At 35.0% G+C, this 23,556-nt stretch overlaps 2 protein-coding genes across 17 annotated transcripts in view; one reads left to right on the plus strand and one right to left on the minus strand.

Moving 5' to 3' along the window:
• The window catches only part of KLC1 (kinesin light chain 1), an 85,501-nt gene that overhangs the window by 58,032 nt on the left and 3,913 nt on the right, over positions 1-23,556 (plus strand). For 2 of the 15 annotated variants that reach the window (XM_036748692.1, XM_036748690.1), the window contains exons 13-14: positions 1,549-1,710; positions 7,900-8,030. In XM_036748692.1, the coding sequence (XP_036604587.1) occupies positions 1,549-1,710; positions 7,900-8,030 (293 nt within the window). Of the gene's footprint in view, positions 1-1,548; positions 1,711-3,709; positions 5,628-5,674; positions 5,726-6,441; positions 7,556-7,899; positions 8,031-12,460; positions 12,528-13,831; positions 18,802-23,556 lie in introns of those variants that run through there. The other 13 variants (XM_036748687.1, XM_036748689.1, XM_036748688.1 and 10 more) reach the window with 13 other exon arrangements.
• Positions 21,147-23,556, minus strand: part of XRCC3 (X-ray repair cross complementing 3) — a 47,892-nt gene continuing 45,482 nt past the window's right edge. The window contains exons 7-9 of one of the 2 annotated variants that reach the window (XM_036748698.1): positions 22,876-23,088; positions 22,480-22,526; positions 21,147-22,220 (exon numbers count right to left, since the gene is read on the minus strand). In XM_036748698.1, coding sequence (XP_036604593.1) covers positions 22,001-22,220; positions 22,480-22,526; positions 22,876-23,088 — 480 coding nt within the window. In that variant the 3' untranslated portion in view covers positions 21,147-22,000. The remainder of the gene's footprint in view (positions 22,221-22,479; positions 22,527-22,875; positions 23,089-23,556) is intronic. The other variant, XM_036748699.1, reaches the window with a different exon arrangement.

Consider the following 23,556-nt stretch of genomic DNA (forward strand, 5'->3'; position numbering starts at 1 on the left):
TGACTTTGCTGAGGTCAGGGAATCCTGCAGTGTCACCAGTGTCTTTTCCCCTATAGCATGCGTTCTTTGTAATGCTCTCTTGTCTCTGTTTAAGTTGGAAGAATCAATAACTAAGATTTGTGACTCAACTCTGACTTTCTTAATTATCTTTGAAAATCCTCATTTAATATGGAAGCTCATTTCTGGATTTTTTCCAACATTCAGTTCTCTTTCAAGCATACTTTTCTTGGGAGGAAGAAAGTTATTCACTGAATTGGATGTGATGAGACATATAGTCATAATTCGAATCCTGATTTTCCATTTTTCCTGTAAATTGCCAAAGTTCTCCAGAATTTTCAAATTCCTTATAGAGAGAGTAATCTGAGATAAAATTGCCTAGAAGCAAGTGGGATGACTTATGCTACAAATAATATGAGCTGTAGAAACAGCGCATTGGACCTGTGTTCTTTTTCTGTGCCACTGTGTGACTTTGGACAAGTCATCTTAAACTTCGTTCTTTTAATGAAATAGGAAGGTTGAATTGTATGACTCCCGAGGTCCCTTTTACCTCTAATATTCAGTGATGTTATCCCATAATTGATGAATTGTGTTATGATTATTAGTAGCATCAACCATTAAATCTAAAATCTAGCATTCAATAAACATTTGTTATTAAGTGCCAGCCTCTTGTAACAACCATTCCTGTGTTATTCGTGAGATGAATCAACAAAGTTACACAATAGATTGTGTCATATAATTTTTTTTGAGATCTTTTGTTTTTATATTACCTTTGATTCCTAATATATTCCTTTTCCTTTAGTACAGTATCTAGGGAAGTAAGTAGTCATCATGTGGTTTGTCCTTCACAGTAAAGAAAAGCAAAAGTCACATTAAAATAGATAAATGTCATCATGTAAGCTTCTTTGAGTTAAATTCCATTTTAAACCTAAAACAGTTCCATACGGATACTAGCTAACAACTAAAATTCCATGAAAAAATCATCACATGTAAGATGAGCATTATTTAGCATAATACATTGCTTATGAAAATCAAAAAAATTATAAAGTTGCTATTAACTGAAATGTAGACAGGCATTTGTTTTAGTTTTATTTCAATAATATAGTTTCTTCTAGGAGAATTAATTATATTATTTTAATATAAATCGAGCTAGCTTAAGTTGCACACAAATGAAAATTGATAGATGACATTTCTAAAGCCCTCTGTGGTTAAAAGTGCTTCATATTCATTCACAGTTGAGCCTTACACCTCTGTGAGGTAAGTAGAAGTAGAAGTAATATTCTAGTGTCCAAGGTTATATATCCCTAGTAACAGAATAAGTATCCTACTCCAGGTTTGTTACTCAGAGTCAGATGTTCCTTTCATTACACGACCTGCCCTTGGTTTCTCAGTCATGCTTTCATGTGGGGTTAATGGTGGAAAACTGAGTACTTACTTTGTGTTGTGCAAATATATAATTTTTTTTCAATAGAAGTTCTAGATCTTGGAGATTTTTCCAATATAATTTTAGTGCTGAAATGTAAATCCCTTTTCCCCTTGCCTGGCTCATAGGGTCTTGACAATGTTCACAAACAGAGAGTAGCTGAAGTGCTAAATGACCCTGAGAGCACAGAAAAAAGAAGAAGCCGAGAAAGTCTCAATGTTGATGTGGTAAAGTACGAGAGTGGTCCTGATGGAGGGGAGGAAGTGAGTATGAGCGTAGAGTGGAACGGGGTAAGTACAGTACACAGTTTACAAATATAATGTAGGCAGTTAACTGCTGTAACAAAATCTGCTTTCTTTATAGCCCTCTTTCCATTAGCATTTTTTCATTAGTTTTTCTAGCTCATTTATTTTGGACTTGGTCATTGTTAAAAATCAAGTGAGAATTAGTTAAGAAAACATAAGATCCTGCCTTTTGCCTAATTAACTTTTGTTATTTCAGTTTTTTACTCATTTAAACCAGTTTGAAATGATAATTTTGTTTTTAGAAATTGAAAGTTTGGGCTTGACTATGAGCATTTAAATGCTGATTGAGTGTCCTGGTTATTTAGAGCATCATACGTAAAGTGTAGGTTCATTTTAGTATTAGGAGTAGTATGACAGTTGGCTAATTTGCTTTTATTTACTCATTTTTATCACTAACTTCAGTGTTTTTATTTCACTCCTTAGACTGCTATACCTTTTGTTCAGTTGAATCACTTTAAATTAAAGAAAAATCAATTTATAAATGAAAATTGTATAAATGACTGCTTTTTCTCTTACATGTTCTCAGTATAGAAATACTGTTCATCTGTCTCTATTTGATAGAGAAGGAAAGCCAGAATGGTGCATTTATATCTTATAAAGAATTTTATTCATATTAACTCATTTAACCCATGTGCCAATTCCTATAGGAAAAAAGTGTTGGTGCCATTTTAATCCTCTCGATAACGTTAGTTTTAGTTTTTGACTAATTTTAGATTTCTAAAAACTCCGACTTGAATGTTAGAGATGAATCTTAGATGCTAAATATGAAGAAGCTGTTGCCATATTTGGGACCTTTAATATCTGTGAAAAACATTATATTACTTGAAATTCATTTTACCCTTTTACATCACAGGTCTGTATTCTAAAAGAAGCCAAATGTGTCTTTTCATATGCTTCTTACTTATCGAATGTTTATAATATGAGCAGTTTTAATTTTTATCTAGCTGTTTTTGAGATTTATTTGCATCAGGTAGTTTTTCATTGCAGGATTTGCTAGAATCTGTCCAGTTGTTTTCTTGATGAAAAACTACATTGTAATGCCAGGAACTTTGCACGTTCAAGAAAAGGGAGGCAGTTTAGTTGACTGCAGTTCCATGAAAAACTTTTTGCCACATTGGTTTGATGGGTTCTCATTATCTAACTTTTTTTCCTTTTGATTTAGCATGTTAGCTTGTTTACTGCATGAATCCATTTCTTTATCAGAATCTTACTCATCTATGGCAGTTTGATAGAAATTATTCCGAAGGACATTTTGTAAAATCAGTCATGCTATAGAAATCACAGGGTGAATCTTCTCATCATTGGCTAAAGCTGGCATTTCCTTGGCATTGGTTTTCTCAGTGCCGAGACAATCAATCAGCATCCATTTTGATACCCTCACGTCTGTCATATAGTGGCTCCAAAAGAAAACATTTTAGTAGCTTCTACTATTGTCCATTTGATATTGGAACTGTGTACTGTACTCTTCCCTATAATATGCTGTTTTATTTGCATGCTTTTATATGCTAGGAGTAAGTAAAATTCTTTTTACTTATTAAAAGTAAATGTGTAGATTTTGATGTTCTTAATAGAAGTTTTTGAAGAACTCTTAAGACAGTATTTCTAGGTCAATATATTTGCCTGAAAATAAGCTGATAAAGTCATTAATAACTTTAAGACTGGAAATTACTTAGGAGAGTTGGTTTCATTCTTTCTATCATTCGTTATCATCATCATCATCATCACCACTGTTTTGCCTTATTATGGGATCTTTCCTCTCTGGAGGAGTGGGCTACAACATCTTGCCTGTTAGTTGGGATTTCAGGCTGGAGTTATACATAGTATACTCACAATTTTCAAATGAGTAAGGAGTGGTTATCTTGTTAAATGGATTCCTATTTTCTTCTTATTCTTCTCAAACTTTGGCACTGCAATATTTGGGTGTTATTTTCTCCTCTCCACAAACTCCTATTATCAGAAACTAACACAGTGTTTTTCTTTTCAGAGGCAATATTCTTGACCCCTTAATCTCTTAAGTGGACCAACAGCTTTGATAAAATACATTCCAGGTGCATTGTACTTTGAGCTAATTCACTTTTAGCCGCAGTAAATATCATGTTGGTACTTTAAGATTTCCCAATATAAACTTTGATATTGTCCACTTGGTCACTTATATTTTGGCATCGTGGCTCCTCCACCAATAAAGGTGATGAGTGATGGGATGTGAGACCAGAGGGAAAGCTCTATGGTAGGAAATAATGGGATATTTTAAGTTTTAAAAATACATGCAAATTTTTGGGCCCATATATGCTGTTATTCAGACAGAATGCAAACATATGGCTTGTGTATGTTCCAAGAATGGAAATTAAAAAATAAAATTAATATATGTATGTAAAACCTATGATTCTACCTATATACAGAGAGATGAATTATATATTCCTCAAAAATAGGAAGAATATCACTGAGCAAATTCTGAGCTTTAAACCCAAATTTTTAACATTGTAACAATAGTTGCTTTAAGAAGGTACATACCTCATTCTCTGAGATGTTAAGTAAATCTCATTATTGAGTTAAAAGAAAATGATTTTTGAACTTGAGATTATAATTGCTTATTTAAAATGTTACTTGCTTGAAAGAAGTCCTGAAAAGCAGTCACTTAAAAAGACAAGTTTATTTTGCTTTTTCTGTGGCCCATGTTTCTGAACCTGTCAGAGCAGTATGTAAGTAAATATTCTTGATTAGTGTTACTTTTAAACTCTGAAAGTAAAGTTGGATTTATTTCTTGAAAGGATAGTCCTGTGTTTCACATAAAATGTGAATGTGCATGCATATCACAGACCCTTATGTGCACTAGTAATATGGGGTAGCCCTTTTGGGTGGTTTATGAATAAAATTTAGCGATCATGTTTTAAAGCTTGCTCTTCCAGACTTGCCTTACCGTGAATGTTAGATAAATAATTACAATTGAACATGTTGAATTTTACATAAAATATACTACATAAACTAAAAGTGTTGTCTTCATTATCAGAATTGGAAGTTAAGGATCCATGATTTCCTATTTCCATTTACTTGTATAATTGCCTTCTTTGGAAGGAGAGGAGGGTGGAGCATCTAAAAATAAAATTCAGTACAATATATATCCTAATATCCAATATGATCTGGAGCTTGTTTCTGATTAAAGTATTCTGTTTAATAGGGTCTCCTTGTTTTATTAATTTTCTAGATAGATGAAAGACAGCATTTCTAGAGTTTTTATTTAGAATTCCAGGTATTTGGTTGTAATTATTTTATCTAGTGTTCATTGACGATGACCTACTTAACATCAAACACATGGAACATAGCTTTATAAATACATGTATATATAGGACATAGGTTTTATACACATATATGTTTGACTCATAATAATTATTCACATGCTGTAGTGTTTTCAGTTTGTGAAGTACTTCCTGAAGGCTCTTCGGGACATCAGTTATAATTATATTGTAAATAAAGTGCCAACAAATAAACATTTGCAGGCAATGAAATGCTGGATAAACTGACTTTATCTAGGTCCCTTACCATTAGCCTTAGATGTAAGGCCCCAGATGTAGGCAACAATAGCGTCATTAAAGGATAGGACTTGTTATTTTGTGAGAAAATGATAGAATAGTACAAGGACACCTCAACCAAGATTGCTGAGAGCCTTTCAGGTTAGCGCTTTTTAAACACCAAGTTCTTTTCCCAAATATATGAGGAAAACTCACTTCACATACTATGTTGAACATCTGGTTCTGAAATGTTAGAAATAAAATTACTTCAAGATTCAGCTCTTTTAAAAAGGTGACTGAATTAGAATGAATATTGTGTATATAATACTTGTAAATTGTAGTAGAACTTTTTTCCTGAAGAACAGCAAGAGCTTTACTTATGTTTCTTGTCCTCCCAACATCCTTGGGGAGTTGGTAACAAGTTTTATTTTTCCATTTTAAAGATGAGGAAAATGAAGCTCGGGCTGGTTAAATGACTTGCTCAACGTTCCATGGTGAGTCAGAGCTAGCAAATGAATTCAGGTCTCTTGACTGTCTAGGGCATTTTGCACTAGACTGTCTTGCTTCCATTATAGAGACCAATGACACATTTCTTCCTTTGGAAATTCTAATTTCATAGCTCATTTTATCAGTTGTATGTACATCTTTTAAAATGTGCCATAGATATTCAGACCAGTGGAACTTTGGTTCCTAGAGATGTCATTTTGCTTGTTAGTTTCTTAAAGAATAAAAGTGCTTTTTGTTTACAGAAGAAAAGAAAATTCTCCCTTGGTGTAATGAATAGGCTAAGAAAACTTTTCTGACAAAAGTTAAAACTTAAATAAATCTACCTTTCATATTTTTAGATTTTCATTTTTTTAAATTGTAGGGTTTTTTTTTTTAATTCCAGAGTCACTCTTAAGTATGATCATTTGCAGAACTTTATTTGAAGAAAATTTTCTAACATACACTGAAATGGTTTACTGTCTATTTTGATGTTAGGAGTTAACTAATTAAAACTATAAACAACAGCATGCCTAGAATACCTATTTAATTTTAAAATATCAGTTATAGATATAAGTAATTCCAAGTACCTTTTCTTTTTTAAAAAAGAATTAAAGATTTTGTGACCTAGAAATACTGTAAACAAAGCTGTTTTAAGTAGAAAACTATTGAAAACAATTTTTAAACAGTTACATTCAGATTTTCTTTCTTCATTTCTATCTAACAGGCCTAGATGCCTTTTGTGATTCTTATACTGTCTCCTGCATGACGGGCGTGCTCCATCGTCAAGCTTTAACTTCTCTCTCCAGTACTGACTGCTGTGCTTTTAGCAAACCTCTATGATTCTTGTCAGAGCTACACTTCTGTGTATACTGGCCCTTCCTTTCAGTGCTGTTGTTCTCTTTGGAGGTTTATTTCTGTACATGTGTAGCTTTGCCAGATAGGTATTTAGTACTACAAAATGTGTTAATAAAACCATTTACCGTGTAACATGAGTTAAAAAAAAAAAGAACGACTAGCTGTTCACTATGAAAAAAAGGTAGTTAAAAGTATCACACAAAGTATTATTCAAATGGCATGATGGTGACCTTTTGAGAATTACTAAACTGTAAAAGTAAGGCATGTGCTCCAAGTGCTTTTAATTGTATTTAGAGACCTATAACTTGGTTAACATCAATATGGAACTCTGGATGTCTTCACTTATGATTATTCTAAAGTAGCATTGCTGTTTAGTCTTTGTGTGAAATTTTGGCAAATATGCTTTTCTCTACTAATCTTTAAGTGTTCAGTGATTTGTGTATCTTTGTCTTTCTAACTTCTAATAAACTCACTCCAACTGACCTGCGTCTTGGTGTCTGTCTGCTTCACAGTACTCTTTCTTCCTTTCATGCAAAACTGTATGGCTTCTAGAAGTAGCAGATAGTTACTGCTAAAACGTACTAAATGATTGATTTTGTGAATAAAAATCAGGTCTTTGCTTTGTGGTTTTGATTTCCATACCCAAAAGGTAGAAGATAATGCAAGTTTAATTACGCAAAAATGTCTAAATTGTGATTTCTGAAGCTGAATTCAGATTTGATCTTTCCATTTATGTGAAAGCTAATTTACTGTTCAGATCCAGAATGAGTTTTTTGGGGGAACAACAGCATTCATAATCTTTATTTAACAAAATCATTCTGTAAGGTTCACTGAATGAATAGTACATATGAGATGAGTATTGTATTTGGATTAAAGTATTGGAAGTAATCTGATTATACCAGGCCTAAATGTCTTAGGTGTTACATCGTTTGCTGGACCTAGTGACTACATTTTAATTAAAGTGGAATTTTGTTTTGATGGTATTCCTAGAAGCTTCCTTATTTCTTTTACAATTTTTATGTATTGTCCTTTCTGTCTTAATACAGACATGTCCTTAATTTTTCTCTTTAGGTGTCATTATTTTGGTGTGAATGAGTTTTTTTATGTTATAGTCTTTTCAGGATCATGGATCACCTTTAATCACTTAAATAGCTAGGTTTGCCAGGCATTAAAGTCTATTTGCAAATGAAGTAAATCATGTAGAAAAGTGATAGGAAATAGTGACGATTACTAGCAACAGCTGAGAATATTTTCGTTCAGCTTAGCTGTGGGAGGCTTGGAAGGGTGGAACCCTTAGCAGCTTCACATTTGTTCACATCTTTTTCAGGATGGCACTGGATCTTTAAAGCGCAGTGGTTCCTTTAGCAAACTTCGGGCTTCAATTAGACGCAGCAGTGAGAAGCTGGTTAGAAAGCTGAAGGGAGGAAGTTCACGAGACAGTGAACCAAAGAATCCTGGGTAATTATATTTTCCTAGCTATGCTGATACTTGCCCCCTTTTATCGATCTTGTAAACTAAACAGTGGCCAGCATCATTTTTTGGGTAGCTTTCTTACAAACTTTCTCACACGCAAACCTCTGAAAAACATCCCATTTTAGTTGTGTTTCTTTACTAATTGAAAGGTTTTAGCATCACCCTATCCCTGTATAGATTGAGAAATATTAAATTGATATCCTACTTTAAAAATTGCCCATTTAGGTGGTTAGAGAGAACAAGTCTTTGGAAGGATGTTATAGAAAAATCATTTTTGGTGATAAAAGTTAAATATTTAAAGTATTACCAATGCCTTTTAACTTTAAGCAGTGAAATGTTAATTTAATATTAGGGTACTTGAACTATTGTTACTTTATTTAACACACCTAATTTTGATGATAGTGTATCTCCTAGTATATGTTGTGATTTAATTAAAGCTATTATGTAGCTAATTACTGCCACATAACAGATAATTGAACTTCCACTTAAGATGGAAGAGAGAATTTAAGCTTTGATTGCAGAGTGGCATGCTGGAAAAATTTTCTCAGGGATTCTAAAATCCACAGATATTTGTTTCAAATGCATCACTAGTATTAATCCTGAGAAACATGCATTTCAGAGGTTACAGCTCAGTTTGGAGGATAAAGGTATCACATGTTTTTGAGTGACAAAATTCACTTTCACCCACTGGCAGTCTTAACATATTGAGCTTTAGCAGGTAAATAAATTTTGTTGTTTTATTCTTTTATTTCATTCTTTTATTTATCTGCTTTGTAATTGGTAAATTACCACATGACTAGTGTAACTTACCATGTTTTCCAAAGGATTTTTCATGGAAGTTCTGTTTACCATACTGTTCTGTTGTTAGTGATTTATAGTTTTAGCATCTTCAGTGTGATTGACCGGATATTTTTACATCATTTTCTATGGAGATGTATTGAGAAAGTTAATTCTCCTCCTCTTAGGCTAAGAGGTTATTTGGATAAGCAGAAACCAATAAAGGATCATTATTATAATTCACTCTGAGAGATTAATTTGCTGCTTAGTCAATTAAAAAATAATTTTCAACCTGATTCCTCTTATTGGCGTGTATGGAAGACTCAGTGAAAATTTAGCCTGCTTTTAGGTTCCACTTCTGAGGATGCATTTATCAAGTAATTAGGCATTCATGTGACAGCTGTTGAGACATCTAGAATATTAAACAAGCACGATAGCTTGCTTTGATCTGCCTGAATTGGTTTGGGAGCACTCTTATTTGGTTGGTTGGAAATGTACTCTGGAGAGCATGATTTCTTTGAGAGAAGACGTGATGCCGTCTGGGAAATTTGTTTGTGAACCCTGTTTCTCTTTAGAATACTTTCTACTTAGGGGTTCAAACTTCAGGTGGCTCCTAAAATTTGTGTTTTGGCATATTTTCTTTCTTGCTCTCTCCCCTTACTAGAAAAATGTATAGATGGGGCAATGGTAAGTGCTTTAATTCTGTTTACATAGCTGTTCATTCTGCTTTGCAGAGATATCCAAAGCGTTCTTTAGACATCATGGTATGAGCTCTCTATAAATATCTTAAGGTAGAAAGAGAAGAAATGAAAAGAATCTATGTTGTCAAAATTTTCTACTTTTTGGTGAGGGCCACATCTGGATTTGTGACTTTTTTCCTCTCCACTTTTGCATGTATTCCCACTGAATTTGGCATCTGTGCCATAAGGTTATAAGCTAAAGAAACTGTGATGTTTGAAATCAAATTGACTTACTTTATTTCTAAATGCCTGGAAACATTTAGGTCTCAAGTGACATTTTAATATCAACCTTTTCATAAATGATGATTATCCAGGAGCTGATGAAGATGTTTTCTAGTAAAGGGTGTTAAAACATTTTATCTTCCCGGGGTCTGAGAACATGAATACTTTTTGTGCCCTGTTAATATTGCTTAATTATCAGATCAAGTTATTTCAGCTTTGTATGTGTTTTGAAGTAAAAATCAAATTGCTGAATCTGGCACTAACTGTTCACTGTACAGTTTTTTGTGTTATTCTTCAAGAATTTCGGATTTCCTAGGTATGGTCATTCCATCCATGAGTAATGGATCAAAATCCTAAAAATCATCACTCAAATCTATTGATGAGCTTCTCAGAACTTAACTAGGCTGGTCCTCAGCTATTCATCACAGCTTGTATGTCTTTCCAGATTGAGGTCAAATGCTAAAATTTGTGCTACCTTCCACAACATGATGAGGTGTCAGAGTAGTAAATTAATGGAAACTCTCATGTTAAATGACTTTAATAAACTGTTATATGAAAAGCCAGCTTTAGATATTATATATTCTTCATATGCTTATTGCATCCATAATTAACAGAAATATAACAGTGTGTGATATCTGTAGGTAAACTCTCCCATCTATATGCCATTGTAATTTGATGTGCAGTATAGAAAATGTGTAAACCTGACTGTCTATGCAATCTGTAGATAAAATTTTAGATGCTAACATTATTATAAAAATGACCTTGAAATTTTTTTTTAGTGCTTTCATAGCTTCACATGGAAGTCATTGAAGGAATAACATGTTGAATTTTTTTTTTAATTGAACTTTGTACTTTTGATTTGTAGACATTTTAGACTTTGAATCGTTAAATCCGAATAGTGTTTACTGTGGTACACAAATATACACAACACACAAAATGCTGTCAGAAAGGGCATCGGTCCCCAAGAATGTAATTTTTCTCATTTTAAAATTATTTGATAGATCCTGTACATTCTCTACGATTTCCCCAATTTTTGATCTTTGTGCTTCTGAATTATTTAAAAGAATAGCTTCAATTTGATTAGGTAGTTATAAACAACCCATGTAGAAGAGAATGTATGAACGTTGAGTCACATACAATGAGACCTAGAAGGCATTTTAGAAGTTGAGTCTAGTCTCTGTTCATTTTATAGATAATTGAGCTGAGCTCCAGATCAGGGAGGGAACTTGTTCATGGTTACACAGATTATGCTTTTTTTATACTGCTACCTTTCCTAAGAACTACGTGTTGTTTGATGTAGCTTTGAGGTAAATTGAGGTCATTTACTTCTGATACAGGTTTATTTGTAACTTCTGCTTCAAAGCATTAGAAAGTAAAGACTGTACCTTTAAATATTTTGTTCTGAGTCTTTGTTTTATCTTGACTTTCGGTTTTCTTTTTCTTTCTTTGTTTTTGTTGGGGGGAGAGAGATGGAGAAAGGATTTTGTAGTTTGGGTATATTTATTCTCTATATTAATGAACTTTCTCATGGCTTTTGAATGTATACTTTAAAAAGTAACACTGAGAGCGTTGTCATTGTGCTTGCTGTTTTGGTTGTCGCTAACCTTCCAAAATGTGTGTCCCTGTTTTAAAGCTACTGACTTAAACTAATTAAATTCAAAATAATATTACCGATAGCTTATATTATTATACCCCACATTCAGAATTCAAGGCCCCACTTTCCAAAATTTAATATCCTTAATATCAGCTATTTTTTAGACTTTAAATAGGTGGTGGATTTGGATTCCTAGTGATTAACAAACTAAATATGAGATATTGCTTTAAAAATATTAAAGGTGTCCCCCAAAACACTGTGTTTAAACAGATAATTGTTTATAACAATAATCTGATTATAATACCATATAGATTATTCTACGCTGGGGAGAATGTTAAAGTAGATTATATAGTTTTAGAGTGACTTCTAATATATGTAACACATCATGTAATGTGACTTAAAGTATTTTGAATACTTTAAACTTTGAATACTTTAAGCTTTGAACTTCTAGCTAGGAAAATTTGGAATTGTTTACTTTTCATAGCCACTATATGCACTGTTGCAGTTTTCCTGAAACAGGTATAATTTGTATAAAAATAGAATTGCTTTATCCCACAAGTGATAATGAAATGAAGCACTAAAGCAGATGTTCCTTGAAAATCTCTTTAGAAACACTGAAAAAGCTTGGAAAAAATACAGGTAGTTTATAAACATCACACAAAATAATACGGCTTCAAACATTTACTAAACCTGATCGGTAAATATATTTTTGTTGCAAAGCTGTTACCAGAAAATAGGTTTTGATCAGATACGGCCTACTTTTTAAAGCTAAGCCTATTTTGAAGGATGAATAAAACAGCTAGTGAACAAATTTTATTAGGCCATAATATGAAGTGTAGATTCATTGTCTGACTTAAAGTAAATCCCAGTCTTCTGTCAGTTTTCAACAGATTATTAAAAACAAATTATGCACAAGTAATTGTGCCCTATATATTTTTTCCAAGATGTCTTTTTTATTTCAAGTGTTGCCAGTGACACTTAGAACCTTGTGCTAGAACCATGTTTTACTTGTGTTTGGAGAGCTTAGATTTTTCCATTGTTCTCATTGCTTTATCCTTGCATGTTTGGTGTCCTGGTTGCAGCATGAAGCGTGCCAGCTCTCTGAATGTTCTTAATATGGGTGGCAAGGCTGCTGAAGATCACTTTCAAGTAAGGAGCCCTAAAATAATATTCTTAAATATGTAAATACCATCAGCAAGATCTGGTCCCCAAATATTTAACTAGAGAGTTAATGAAAGAATGATTATCATACATTTAAAACAATTTTTATATTAGAGTGGTTTAGAAATTCTTAAAAAACTTTTAATTCTTAGGCAAATTAGCAAAATAGATAATAAGGTTTGAGTTACATTTTTATTATCTTTAAAAACCTTCACTACATCAATGAGAAAAATGTTAAAATTTTAAGTAACATAACTAATCTTCCCTATTCATTAGTTTGTGTAACTATGTGCATCTAAAAAGATTATTAATATATATGTTGTCCAGTTAAGGTCTTAAAATGTACAACATTTTACTAACATGGTAACCTTTGACTAACATTAGCCTAATAATTGTTTTGAGACTTAACAACACTTTGTTGAAATGCCTAAATCTCCCACAAATACTCTGCATCCTGTTTTTCAATTTCCTGTCTTACTGTTTGCACCATGTATCTTTTCCTGCACTCCCATTTCTTTGAAATATTTATTTTGTAGTCTGAATTTTTATCATAATGTCATCAAAGCAGTAATGCTGCTTTGAAAAGATTCTGTAGAACTGATACAAGCCTAGTTTCTGGTTTCCTGGGAGTGACTGGGAGTCTTTGAATTAGGAATTATAGCCAAGTGTCCTAAGTTAAAGTCAGTCATGGTCCAAAAAAAAATAATCATAGTTTGAATTTGTCCTCATTGTGACCTGGCAATATAGTTCATTTGCTCACTAACCTTACTGAATCACTGACTTTCTTCTTGGGAAAATAGGCTGCCCAAACGAGAACTAAATGATAAAAAGTATCAAGTCTATTTTTTCCTTACTCTTAAGGGCAGTAAGCCCTATAAATACATTGGTGCATTGGTTTTTCTGTTCTCCATAAGAGTGACGGCCCCTGTTAACTTCAGAATGTCCCTAAGGTGAACAAGTAAGTAGAGGGATATTTCTTAAGTGCAGGTCTTCACATTCAATTAAAAACCCTAATTTTTCGATTTAGATCTCGTGAGTTTCTTAGAGCACCTTAAGAGCCTGCTTTAATAGAAATAAATAAAGCAACCATTTTTTGTTTTTGTTTTTCTAATAGTAATTGATGCCTCTCAATATGTTAAGTCTAAGTGTATATAGATTAAGGATAAGGACTATAAATTTTAGATTTATATTATTACTAGTAGTATTTTAAGATCACTTGAAGCATTTTATTTACTTGAATCATTTGAAATTCTACATAAAATATAACTCTTTCCCATTTTATTTTCATGCAGGAACGAAATAATTGTCTGACAGACTCGAGAGTTCTGAGTGCCAGTCACACTGACTTAGCCCATTGAGGTGCTGGGACTGAAGCTAGCTATTAACGAAGCACTGAGACTCTCAAAGCTTTGGTTCCTCGTCACTCTTGTTAGGAACATGTAGATTAGAGGTTCCCTTGCAAAGGACTCTGATTTTTTATATTTCTAAAAAATGACTTTTAAAATGTAGTGACTTTTTCTTTTTAAAGAGACTGTAGGTCACTGCTATTTTTCTGTGCTTATACTGAGCTTTGATACTAATAGGCTTTGCTATCACAGTAGCCATGAGCTATAGAAACACTGATATTTTAAATATACCAATGTAAGAAGGAACAGGATGGTCTCTAGATTCCCAGGACTGAAGCATAGCCAATCAAGTAACTTATTAGCCCTTCACTGTGGCATAGCGTAGGCAGGTTCAGCTTGCTCCACTGCCACTGGCTGTCACATTTATACATGGCTCCCAGAATAACTATTGAAAGTGTAGTGTTTTAATTAGGCTTTCTAGGTACTTATGTAAGGAGCCTATCATCTTACCATATTATGCCATTGTAGGGTATTCCAAAAGTCTTGATCAAAGTTTTAAGCCATGCTTAAAAAATTGTGCTTCTGGGACACTTGTATATCCAAGATTGAATTGTCTGTGGCAGGAGAGTGGGGGAGCTGACAAGCAGTGAAGATGGTTTGTCACACTTCCCTGTTGTCACTGATTGCACTAAATTATGTTGACTTTATTTCTCTTCTGCTTTTGGCCCAGTTCTTACTAGGGCCTGTACAACTTGTCATAAGAGGAAATGAAACATTGATTCTGTGCCAGGCCATGATGCTTCACAGAGCCAGCCCCCAGATTGCCCTTTCCTGTGTCACAGTCTTGGTTGGTGCAGTTGGGGACCTCAGCAGCTCATCTATTAACCCCAAGACAGGTTCTGGCTGGATGACAAGTGGTATCCTATAGGCTCTAGGCTTCCTGCACCTACCTAGGCGCTAGGTATTCTTCTAGGCTTCACTGTAAACTAAAAAGCTGTACCTATGGTCACCTCATGAGATGAGAAGGCTGACTTCAGATCACTCTTGACTTGAAGAGTATAAAAAGCTTACAAGGTGTTATCTGTGCTAGAGCACTGGGAAGCAAAAAGGAAAGAAAGAATTTATTGATTGATAAGATCACAAAGGTTAGAATATATACTTTGTGTCAGAGAAAAACACATCTACAGCTTTTGGTTGTGAGCAGGCTCAAAGGAAAAGATTATGACCATCCTTATTGTGCAATGGAGATGAGTGAACATTTTGAATTTATTTAATGCAATAATGAAGCCATCTGTATATGAAATGCACTTAAATATCTCTAGAGAGAACTTGTTTGGAGTTGGATATATAGTTAATGTCGAATGTAGACATTTTACACATAGTGATAATGCTGCTAATTTTAGTTTCTCATAATGCACCATACTTTGTTGGTGAATTCAAGAGAACAAACTCTTTGGGATTATTTTATAGCAATTTTATTTTTAAAGTTAATTTGTTAAAAAGCCTTTATATAGTCATTAATATATTGTAATAGATTGCAAAGATTATGTATCTGTGTGAGGTGTATATGCACATTTTTTCAGTTATATGCATAGATTTTCAATATCAAAATGTCCATTGTTCCTACCTTCTAAAGAAGATTTCATGTTCCATGACCATTAGCATCATTATGTGATCCCTGCTTTTTTAGTGTGCTATCTGTTCTTCTTTTACCTTCTTTCCTTGACAGTGAGACCATGCTGCTTCACAGAGCTAGAGACATAGCCTCCAAATTGCCCTTCTTGATAACATTTAAGCTTGCAGGTTCTCATAGAACTGGAACATATACTTTGCATTTATTTTGCCTTTAAAATTTTATAGAAATAGATGTACTTAGAAAATTTCTGTCAGTAGCAGAAACAGCCAGGGCCGGCTGTTTTGGTTTCATGGCTCTTTAAGTCCCATTTTTTTTAATGGACTAGCTCTTGGTGTGCTGTATCTAAATTTGATACATAAAATACATGATTCATTACACATGAGAAAGTGACAGGGAGCATGGCACAGTGGATAGAGAACTATTCTTGGAGTTAGGAAGACCTGGGTTCAAGTCTTGCCTTTGTTACATAACTGACTGTGTGACCCTGGGCATATTATTTATCCTCTAAGTTCCCCAGGCATAAAGTACAATGAGGGGGGCAATTTGTATTGGTAGAACAAGTTCCAGAGTTCTTTTCCAGGAATTTGCTAAACTGATAAAATCATAGGTGTAGTTTAAAAAAAAAGAAAATAGGCATATTGCTTACTCCTTCCTTACTTTGTTCTCGCTAGTCACAACTTAAAATTCTTTCCTTTCCCTAATCAAAACTGATTTCATTATACATGAGATGCACACAGTAACCTAATGACTGATGGCCCAGTTCACTCTAGGATAAAAAAAGCCAGGGCAGTTAGGGTGGATGGAAACAAAGACTTGAAAGTAGCATTTCACGTCAAATTTCAAGAGTTACTAGGCCTACCTTTACATCTTTGTTAAAGAATCCAATTTAGGTTTGTCTCAGTTCTCTGTAGATACATAGTTATGACTTTCATCTTTCAATAATTTACTGATTGGAAGTTGTATAAGTGGATTTCCTAACATTTGAGACCATAAGAGTTAGAAATTACAGAATTACATCACTGGTGAAACCAGGCTGAAAACTAATTTCCCTTTTGAGAACTTGGATTGCATTCTTCTTGGCTGCATTTCAAGATGACAGTTTAACCTGGAAAACTCTGCTTGAAATCCTGACCCTTAGATATTCATAACAATGCAAACATCCACCAGTGTGTTGCTATTTTAATTGAAGTTTCTGAAATGAAATTGCCTTAAAAAAAAACTCCAAAACATCCAAGTAGATGTCTTTTTATATTCACATTCTTATATTCAAACCCATTTGGTTTTTGCTCATAATTTGGCCAAAAGATCTTACCACCAGCATTGCAGAGAAAGGAATCCTGCACACATTTCTATGTGTCTTTGAAGTGCAACTTGTGCATGACTAGGGAGCACCAAAAGTTGATGAGAAACATAAAGGTGAAGTTACTATGGACCAGTACTATGCTCTCATACCTAAAACTTTCCTCTGGTGAATTCTTCAGGAAAGAGTCTGTCTGTTCCAGGGATGGTTACTGTTTTTAATGAGATAATGAATAGCACTTTAGATAGGCTATTTTCATATTGTGTGGTTTTTTATCATTCTCTTCCTCACTTTGAAGGTCAGTGAAAAATCACAAAGCAAAGTTATTTAAAGTTTATATATAGGTTGATGAATAAGGTGAAAGTTAAGGGGTTTACATAGCCTGCTAAACAGTAGGTTTTTAACATTTGGTTATCTGAGTTTCTGTTGTTGAAAATGCATGTTAGCACTTGTTCTTGTGTATGTTTACAATATATGATAGGGTCACATGTACAGCTTGGGTATGTTTTTGGTAACTATTCAGAGGGCTGCTAAAAATACATTTTAAATGTAATTGTTAGGTTTATTCATGGAAGGGAGCACAGATATTGCTAGGAACTCAGGATTGACTATCTGAAATTATGTAGAATAGATTTTTGAAGGTTTATAACTCCTTTAGAGATTGCTTTGTTAGATATATACCTACTTAGGAAACTAATTTCTGACATGATTAAGTCTTTGCAGTTAATATTTTCAAGAAGTTTACACTGATTAGATTTAAAAAAAAATCATGTAGGGCTCTCCCCTACAGTCATTTTAAAAGTAAATACACACAAGTCTCTTGGGACTTGACGTGTACCACAAAGGTCCTTTGGTCAGAGGAGAGTCTAGGCTGATATACAAAGACACTGTAACTGTTTAATTTCCCAGAAGTTTGAGGGGCGATTTAATTATTTGAAAAAGAAATATGAAGATAAGTTAGAAATCACAAATTTCATCAGGCAGATAGACTTAAAAGGTCAGAATGGCTATCTTGGATAGGATAAGAATTGTAGCATAGTTCTTGTGTTTGAGGTCTGGAGTATGTCTGATGCCTTTCTAGGATGACAATGTTTTAAACCAGGCTACTAAAGCTAAGGACTGTATCTGGAGAGGTCAGGGAGTTGTTTTTGTAGCAGTTTGGACTCTATGATGCTCTTGTCACTTTTTAACATTTTTCCATTTAAAGATACTAGATTCGCCCAAAGAATAGTTTGACAAAAAAAATTTACAAAATATTTACTGTGTATTTCATAAGTTTAAGAAATGTTTGCTTCCCTACTGATGAAAAGGATGGCAAAGTACACACTGTTCAGTGTACCTTTGAGGGGAAACTGCACATCTAACACATTTCTAGGCAGCATAGGGAGAAGTAGCAGAGGAAACTTTGGGCTTTGGAGTCAGGAGAGTTGAGCTTGGCTCCTCCCTTTGGGTGCTTCTTAGCTGTTGGCCCCTGGGCAAGTCATCCCTATCTGTAAAATGGGGACAGTATTGCTACCACCTCATATGGCTGTTGTGGGAAAGGTGCTTTGCCAACCTTAAAGTGCTATAGAGATGTGAGTTGTTACAGATACTAGAGGCAGTGAGATGTGCATATGCACTACCAGTATCATGGCTTCTTCTGTAGCCTGTACTGCTTGAGAGAGGACATGGAGGTAGTAGTATCAAGGATATGGAGCTTTCTTTTTTAGAAAAGTATTTCATTTCTTAAGCTTGGTATAAAGGTTTTCACTTGATACCTATTTTATAACCACATTTTCTCTATTGATGGTAGTGTCAAATCTGAGTGTTTACGTTGATTCTGGGATTTACTGCATGTTTTCAGAAGTGTGTGTCATTTCTATTAAATTTGTGCTCCATCTTAGTGCTTTGGTCTTATTTTTAAATGTGCTATTTATCTTACGTAGAGGACCCATTGGCATTTTTCTGAAAAATAAACTTATTTGCTACAAATTAATTAAATTCATTGTGCTTTTGCATGAGTGCTGATAAAACACACCAGACACATGGACCTTATTTTCCTTAAGTTTGCAGGCTGACATTTCTTCATGTCACAAGTTCTGAATCACAACTAGAGAACATCTAACAGGGAATCCTGTAATTTTAATACTAAAAATCTTAGTGATTTGTCAGAATTGTTTCAAACTTATGTTCTAGAAAAAAATGAGGGGTCCACCGATTTTACCCAAATACTCGCTTTTAAAAGGCCTGTTTTCTCTCTCTGACTCCCCTCCCAACAAAAGTTAAGAATTGTTCCCTTACATAGTGATACTCTTTTCGGTAATCTGAATATGTAAATATTATAGAATTCGTTGTTTTCACATGCATTTAATATTTTCTGTCAGAATCTCATTTCCTAATTAGTAAACTCCATCAGAGTTAGTAGGACACTGTTCTGTTCCCAAGAGGCAGTGTGACAGAGCGAGAGCATCTCACTTCATTGGAGTAAGCAAAGACTAAGGTTCCGATTTTATCCCCTGCATTTACTAGCTATATAACTGTGGCCAAGTCTCTCTTGTTTCTTTATCTGTAAAGTGAGGATAATAGTACTGGTAGTATCTATCTCCTGAGGTTATAAGCATCAAATGAGAGAATGTATATATAAAGTGCCTCACAGTTACTTGGACTGCAGCTATTAATATGCAGTCACATCAGTTAGTGTCACTTCTTATGGGAGCACAACACAAATAATTTTTAATTCCTTACTGAAAGATTTGTCGCCAAATTGCCAACAGTTATATTTTGTAGACATCTGTTATCTGAGATGAAGACCCACTGTGGACCTTTGAGGCCTAAGCTAAACTAACCGGTCTTATTTCCCTTAAGTTGCTGGCTTATGCCGTGTTTTCAAATCATAAAGTGAATTACAACTATGGGATTTCCAGCTAATGTAATTTTATCCACAAAAGTCTCAGAGACCAATGTGCCCCACTGACTTGGCTGCTTGGGGAAAGCTCTAGGACAAGAAAGAAAAAAAAAACATGCCTCCAAGACTGAATCTAGTGTTTTTTTAATTTTTGTTTCATCTCCTTTCTATTGAGTACTCTTCAGTGTTTCACTGTTTCAGTGGCAGATTGACTCATTTCATTTAAAAATATTTTTGAGTATTTCTTCAAAATCCTAGGCAAAAAGAAAACGCTAGACAAGATATTTCCTGAAGGAGCTTGATGTAGATGGGAAGACAAGATGGAATGATTCTTGCAAATAAAACTAGGAGAAATGTGTGTATGGAAAGCCACTTGCTTATTGGTGGCTTGCCTTAATTAGAGTTAGGAATGGCATAGGAATCACATATCTTATGTGATATTTAAGAATGAAAAGACTAGGAAATTTCCCCATTATACTTGTATTCTTAATCTTGGCTCATAAGTTTGGCTATAATAAGAGACAAAAGGTTGAGCAGAGGTTAGTTTTATTTAGAGCAGAGTCTGGTTCAGGCCCTCCTAATCAAATTTTTTTGCATGTAATGCTAGGAGCCTATTGCCACCTTAGATTAGATTAAGGTGAGTGTAGTATCCAGATATGAGCAAGTTCTAACACAATGTCTCTGAAGTGATTTATTGGTGTAATTGAATTTTTTGTAGCACATTCACCTAACTTATGCTAAAAATGCTCATATTCTGCCATTTTTAAAAGCTGAACACCTAGGGAAATGTTTCACCAAGAGCTCAAAGGAGAAACAGTTCCTGACACCCAGGGATTCTCTGAAATCTCTTAGAGCCAGAGTTTCATGCCGACGTTCAGCTGTCTGCTTTCAATAACCTTGGCCAGAAGATGAGTCAATTAGAATGGTAATTGTTCCAGCTGATATAAACTTGATAGAACCTAAAGCATCAGTCTCTGACATATATATATATATATATATATATACACACACACACACACACACACACACACACATATATATATAATTACTTTTAATATTTTAAAAATAGACCTTTTTTTTGTTTCACTTCTGACCGTATTCCTTCTTGCTTCTCTACCCAGCAAGCTATCCCTTGCAAGAATGAATGAAGAGTTAAGCAAAACTAGCCAACATGATGTTCCATGTCCATAGCATGCCCTTGTGCCCCAGGGAGTTATTTCCTCATCTCTTCCCTGGGCCCTGCTTGGTCTTTTATAATACACAGTATTTTCATTTTTAGTGTTACTGTCATCATATATATTGTTTTCCTGGTTCAGCTTACTTCATTCTTCAATAGTTCATATATATCTTCTTATGGTCACGAAACAAAAAGGGCAAGGGTTTTGGGTAATTTTCATTTCCCATCAGAATGGTAAGGGTTAATGTAGGCACACCTCAACTTCAGTTTCACAAACATTTATTAAACATCTACAGTTGTTCAAGGTACATGGGCAGTGATACAAAGATGAGAGAACTGAAGAGCACCTGTCCTCACGGAGTTTACATTTTATGGGGAGCAGGAGGAGAGAGGGATGGAAGTTTAAGATGTAAGGTGAAACTATAGGACTGAGGATGAAGGGGAGGGTCAGGAAGAGTCTTGCTGACAGTGGCACCTAACTGGAGCTTTGAAAGGAGTCAGGAATTGAGTGAGGAGGAAGGAGAACATGGCCATAGCTAAAACCAAGGCACCAAAGCAGAAGAAATATTTACAGGGAGGGTGGGGGGATAGCAGTTGGGCCATTTAGGCTAGGATGCAGAAATCTGGAAAGCTAAATGCTTTAAACGCCAAATGAATATTTTATCCTTAGAAGCAATTCAGAGCCACTAGAAAATGCTTTACCATTAAGTTTAAAGCTATGGGGGCTAAAAGTCATAATTCTTGTTGTGGGCATTTGACAGATTTCTTTCCTTAAATGCAGATAGCTCACATCTCTCAAATAGCCTCTGCCTTGATAGTTCTCAGCCTTCCAAAGGTCAGTCCTAATTTTAGTTTACAGCAATGGTGTGGTCACTGAAAGAAGTAATTAGCTTATAAAAAAATTCCATAAAAATGAACAACTTAATCCTCTCTGGACCAACCCATGAAGCTAACAGTGACATTCAACTATTCAGTGTTAATAGTTTATTTGAAAATAGGGCTTAGTAGTATGTACACACAGGCATATATACATATAAACAAACTACAGGTGAATAAAGGTTTTCCTGGAAGGTATCCTTTCTCCTGCACTTTAAACTGCTGTAACCATAGTAACTGCCTTACTCTGCTCCTTTTACACCCTCCGCATTGACTGTGTAGTGACAAGAGGACTGGGGCAGATGTGGTGCAAAAATAACACTCAGTGTCCTAACAATGGTCCCAGTAGCTGAGGCATCCGTATCTCTAGCGAACTCACAGGGTGGGCGGCTGACCATCAGCCTCATTAGTAGTTGATTGGACCAGGTTATTCCAAGTGCTGGAGAAACTCTCTCAAGTACACTAAAGAATAAGATAGGAACAGTTGGTCACTGCTGGGTTTGTATGTTAATCTTTTCAAATACCTCCAATACATTGTCTAATTTCAGTTCCTCTTTTTTGGCTGAGTGCAGCCTTCTGTCTAGTAGTTTCTCTTCAACTGGGCTAGCTCAGTTTAGCTATCAAGGTTTCCCTACACCTAACCTAATGGAAGGATAAGCACCCTTCACAAAAACACAGAAAGAGGACTAATCAAAATAGTTATGATACAAATGGTACTTACTCCAGATTTGTGCCAGCAAGCCCCCTCTCATCCACTGTATCTGTTATCTGGAAAACACAAAATTAAATTCTGTCCTGGTAACTAATGTTTAAAAGGCTGGTAGGTGAAAGACAGCATGACTGTCCTTGATGGTGGTAGGGAGCACCCAAGCGGCTAACAGTTTTTTGAGGGACAGATAGTGATATGGATATCATCGGCTGTGGGACGTAGCAGAATGAAATTAGATTCCCCATTAAGACCCATCTGATAGCACTCTGATGTCGTGACCACGGGGCCAGATTGCAGCATACCTACCACTGACCCTTTCTTCAGAAGAAACACAAAACAAAAACTTCCCTTTTCACAGATATTGAACAGCTTTCCTTGAGCATATCTGTAGGTAAAGAGGGTTCATACCTGATTAATGCACAATACTGGGCTCTGGAACCCACTGCTTAATTGGTGCAACTTGGCTCCGAGGGTCTGTAAATATTTGGCTTTTGTAACAGAATGCTGGATGCCAAATTCACAGCGAAACAGAGCAGCAACGGAGTCAATGATGATAAGTCGGACCATTCCTCGAGCCAGCAAGATGGGAGCCCTCTTAGTAATGCATTCAAACAATGTATCCTGGAACCAGAGTGGGAGAGCAGTGGGAAGGTGTACCGTGACCCATAACCAGCCTTAAGCAGCAGGTCCTTAGCTATACCCTAGGCTGATAACCTGATAGCATTTGACATCCCGTATTCACCACAGATAGCTTCCTTCAGTAACTGAGGATGGCATCAGACCTCTGTACTGACACTGAGGGAAAATGCAATTTGAGATCATAGAAAAGAGGCCCCACCCGTTTCCTCATACAATGTGTAATAACAGCTCACCGATAAGACACTTCCTTCCATTCCACTCTAGACAGTTATCCCAGAATAGTGAAAGTAAACACATAGGAAAACGGGCTGGGAAAGTGGATCTGAAGTTCAAGCTGCAGTTGGTGTTTGCCCTTCATTGGCCCACCTGTGGGGCTGAGCCCAAAATGACTTAACACATGCTTGAGGTCCCCACAAACACACTGCACTGGCTGCCATGCAGAAAGAAGCA

This window comes from Trichosurus vulpecula, chromosome 3, assembly GCF_011100635.1.
Source record: "Trichosurus vulpecula isolate mTriVul1 chromosome 3, mTriVul1.pri, whole genome shotgun sequence".
NCBI lineage: Eukaryota > Metazoa > Chordata > Mammalia > Diprotodontia > Phalangeridae > Trichosurus > Trichosurus vulpecula.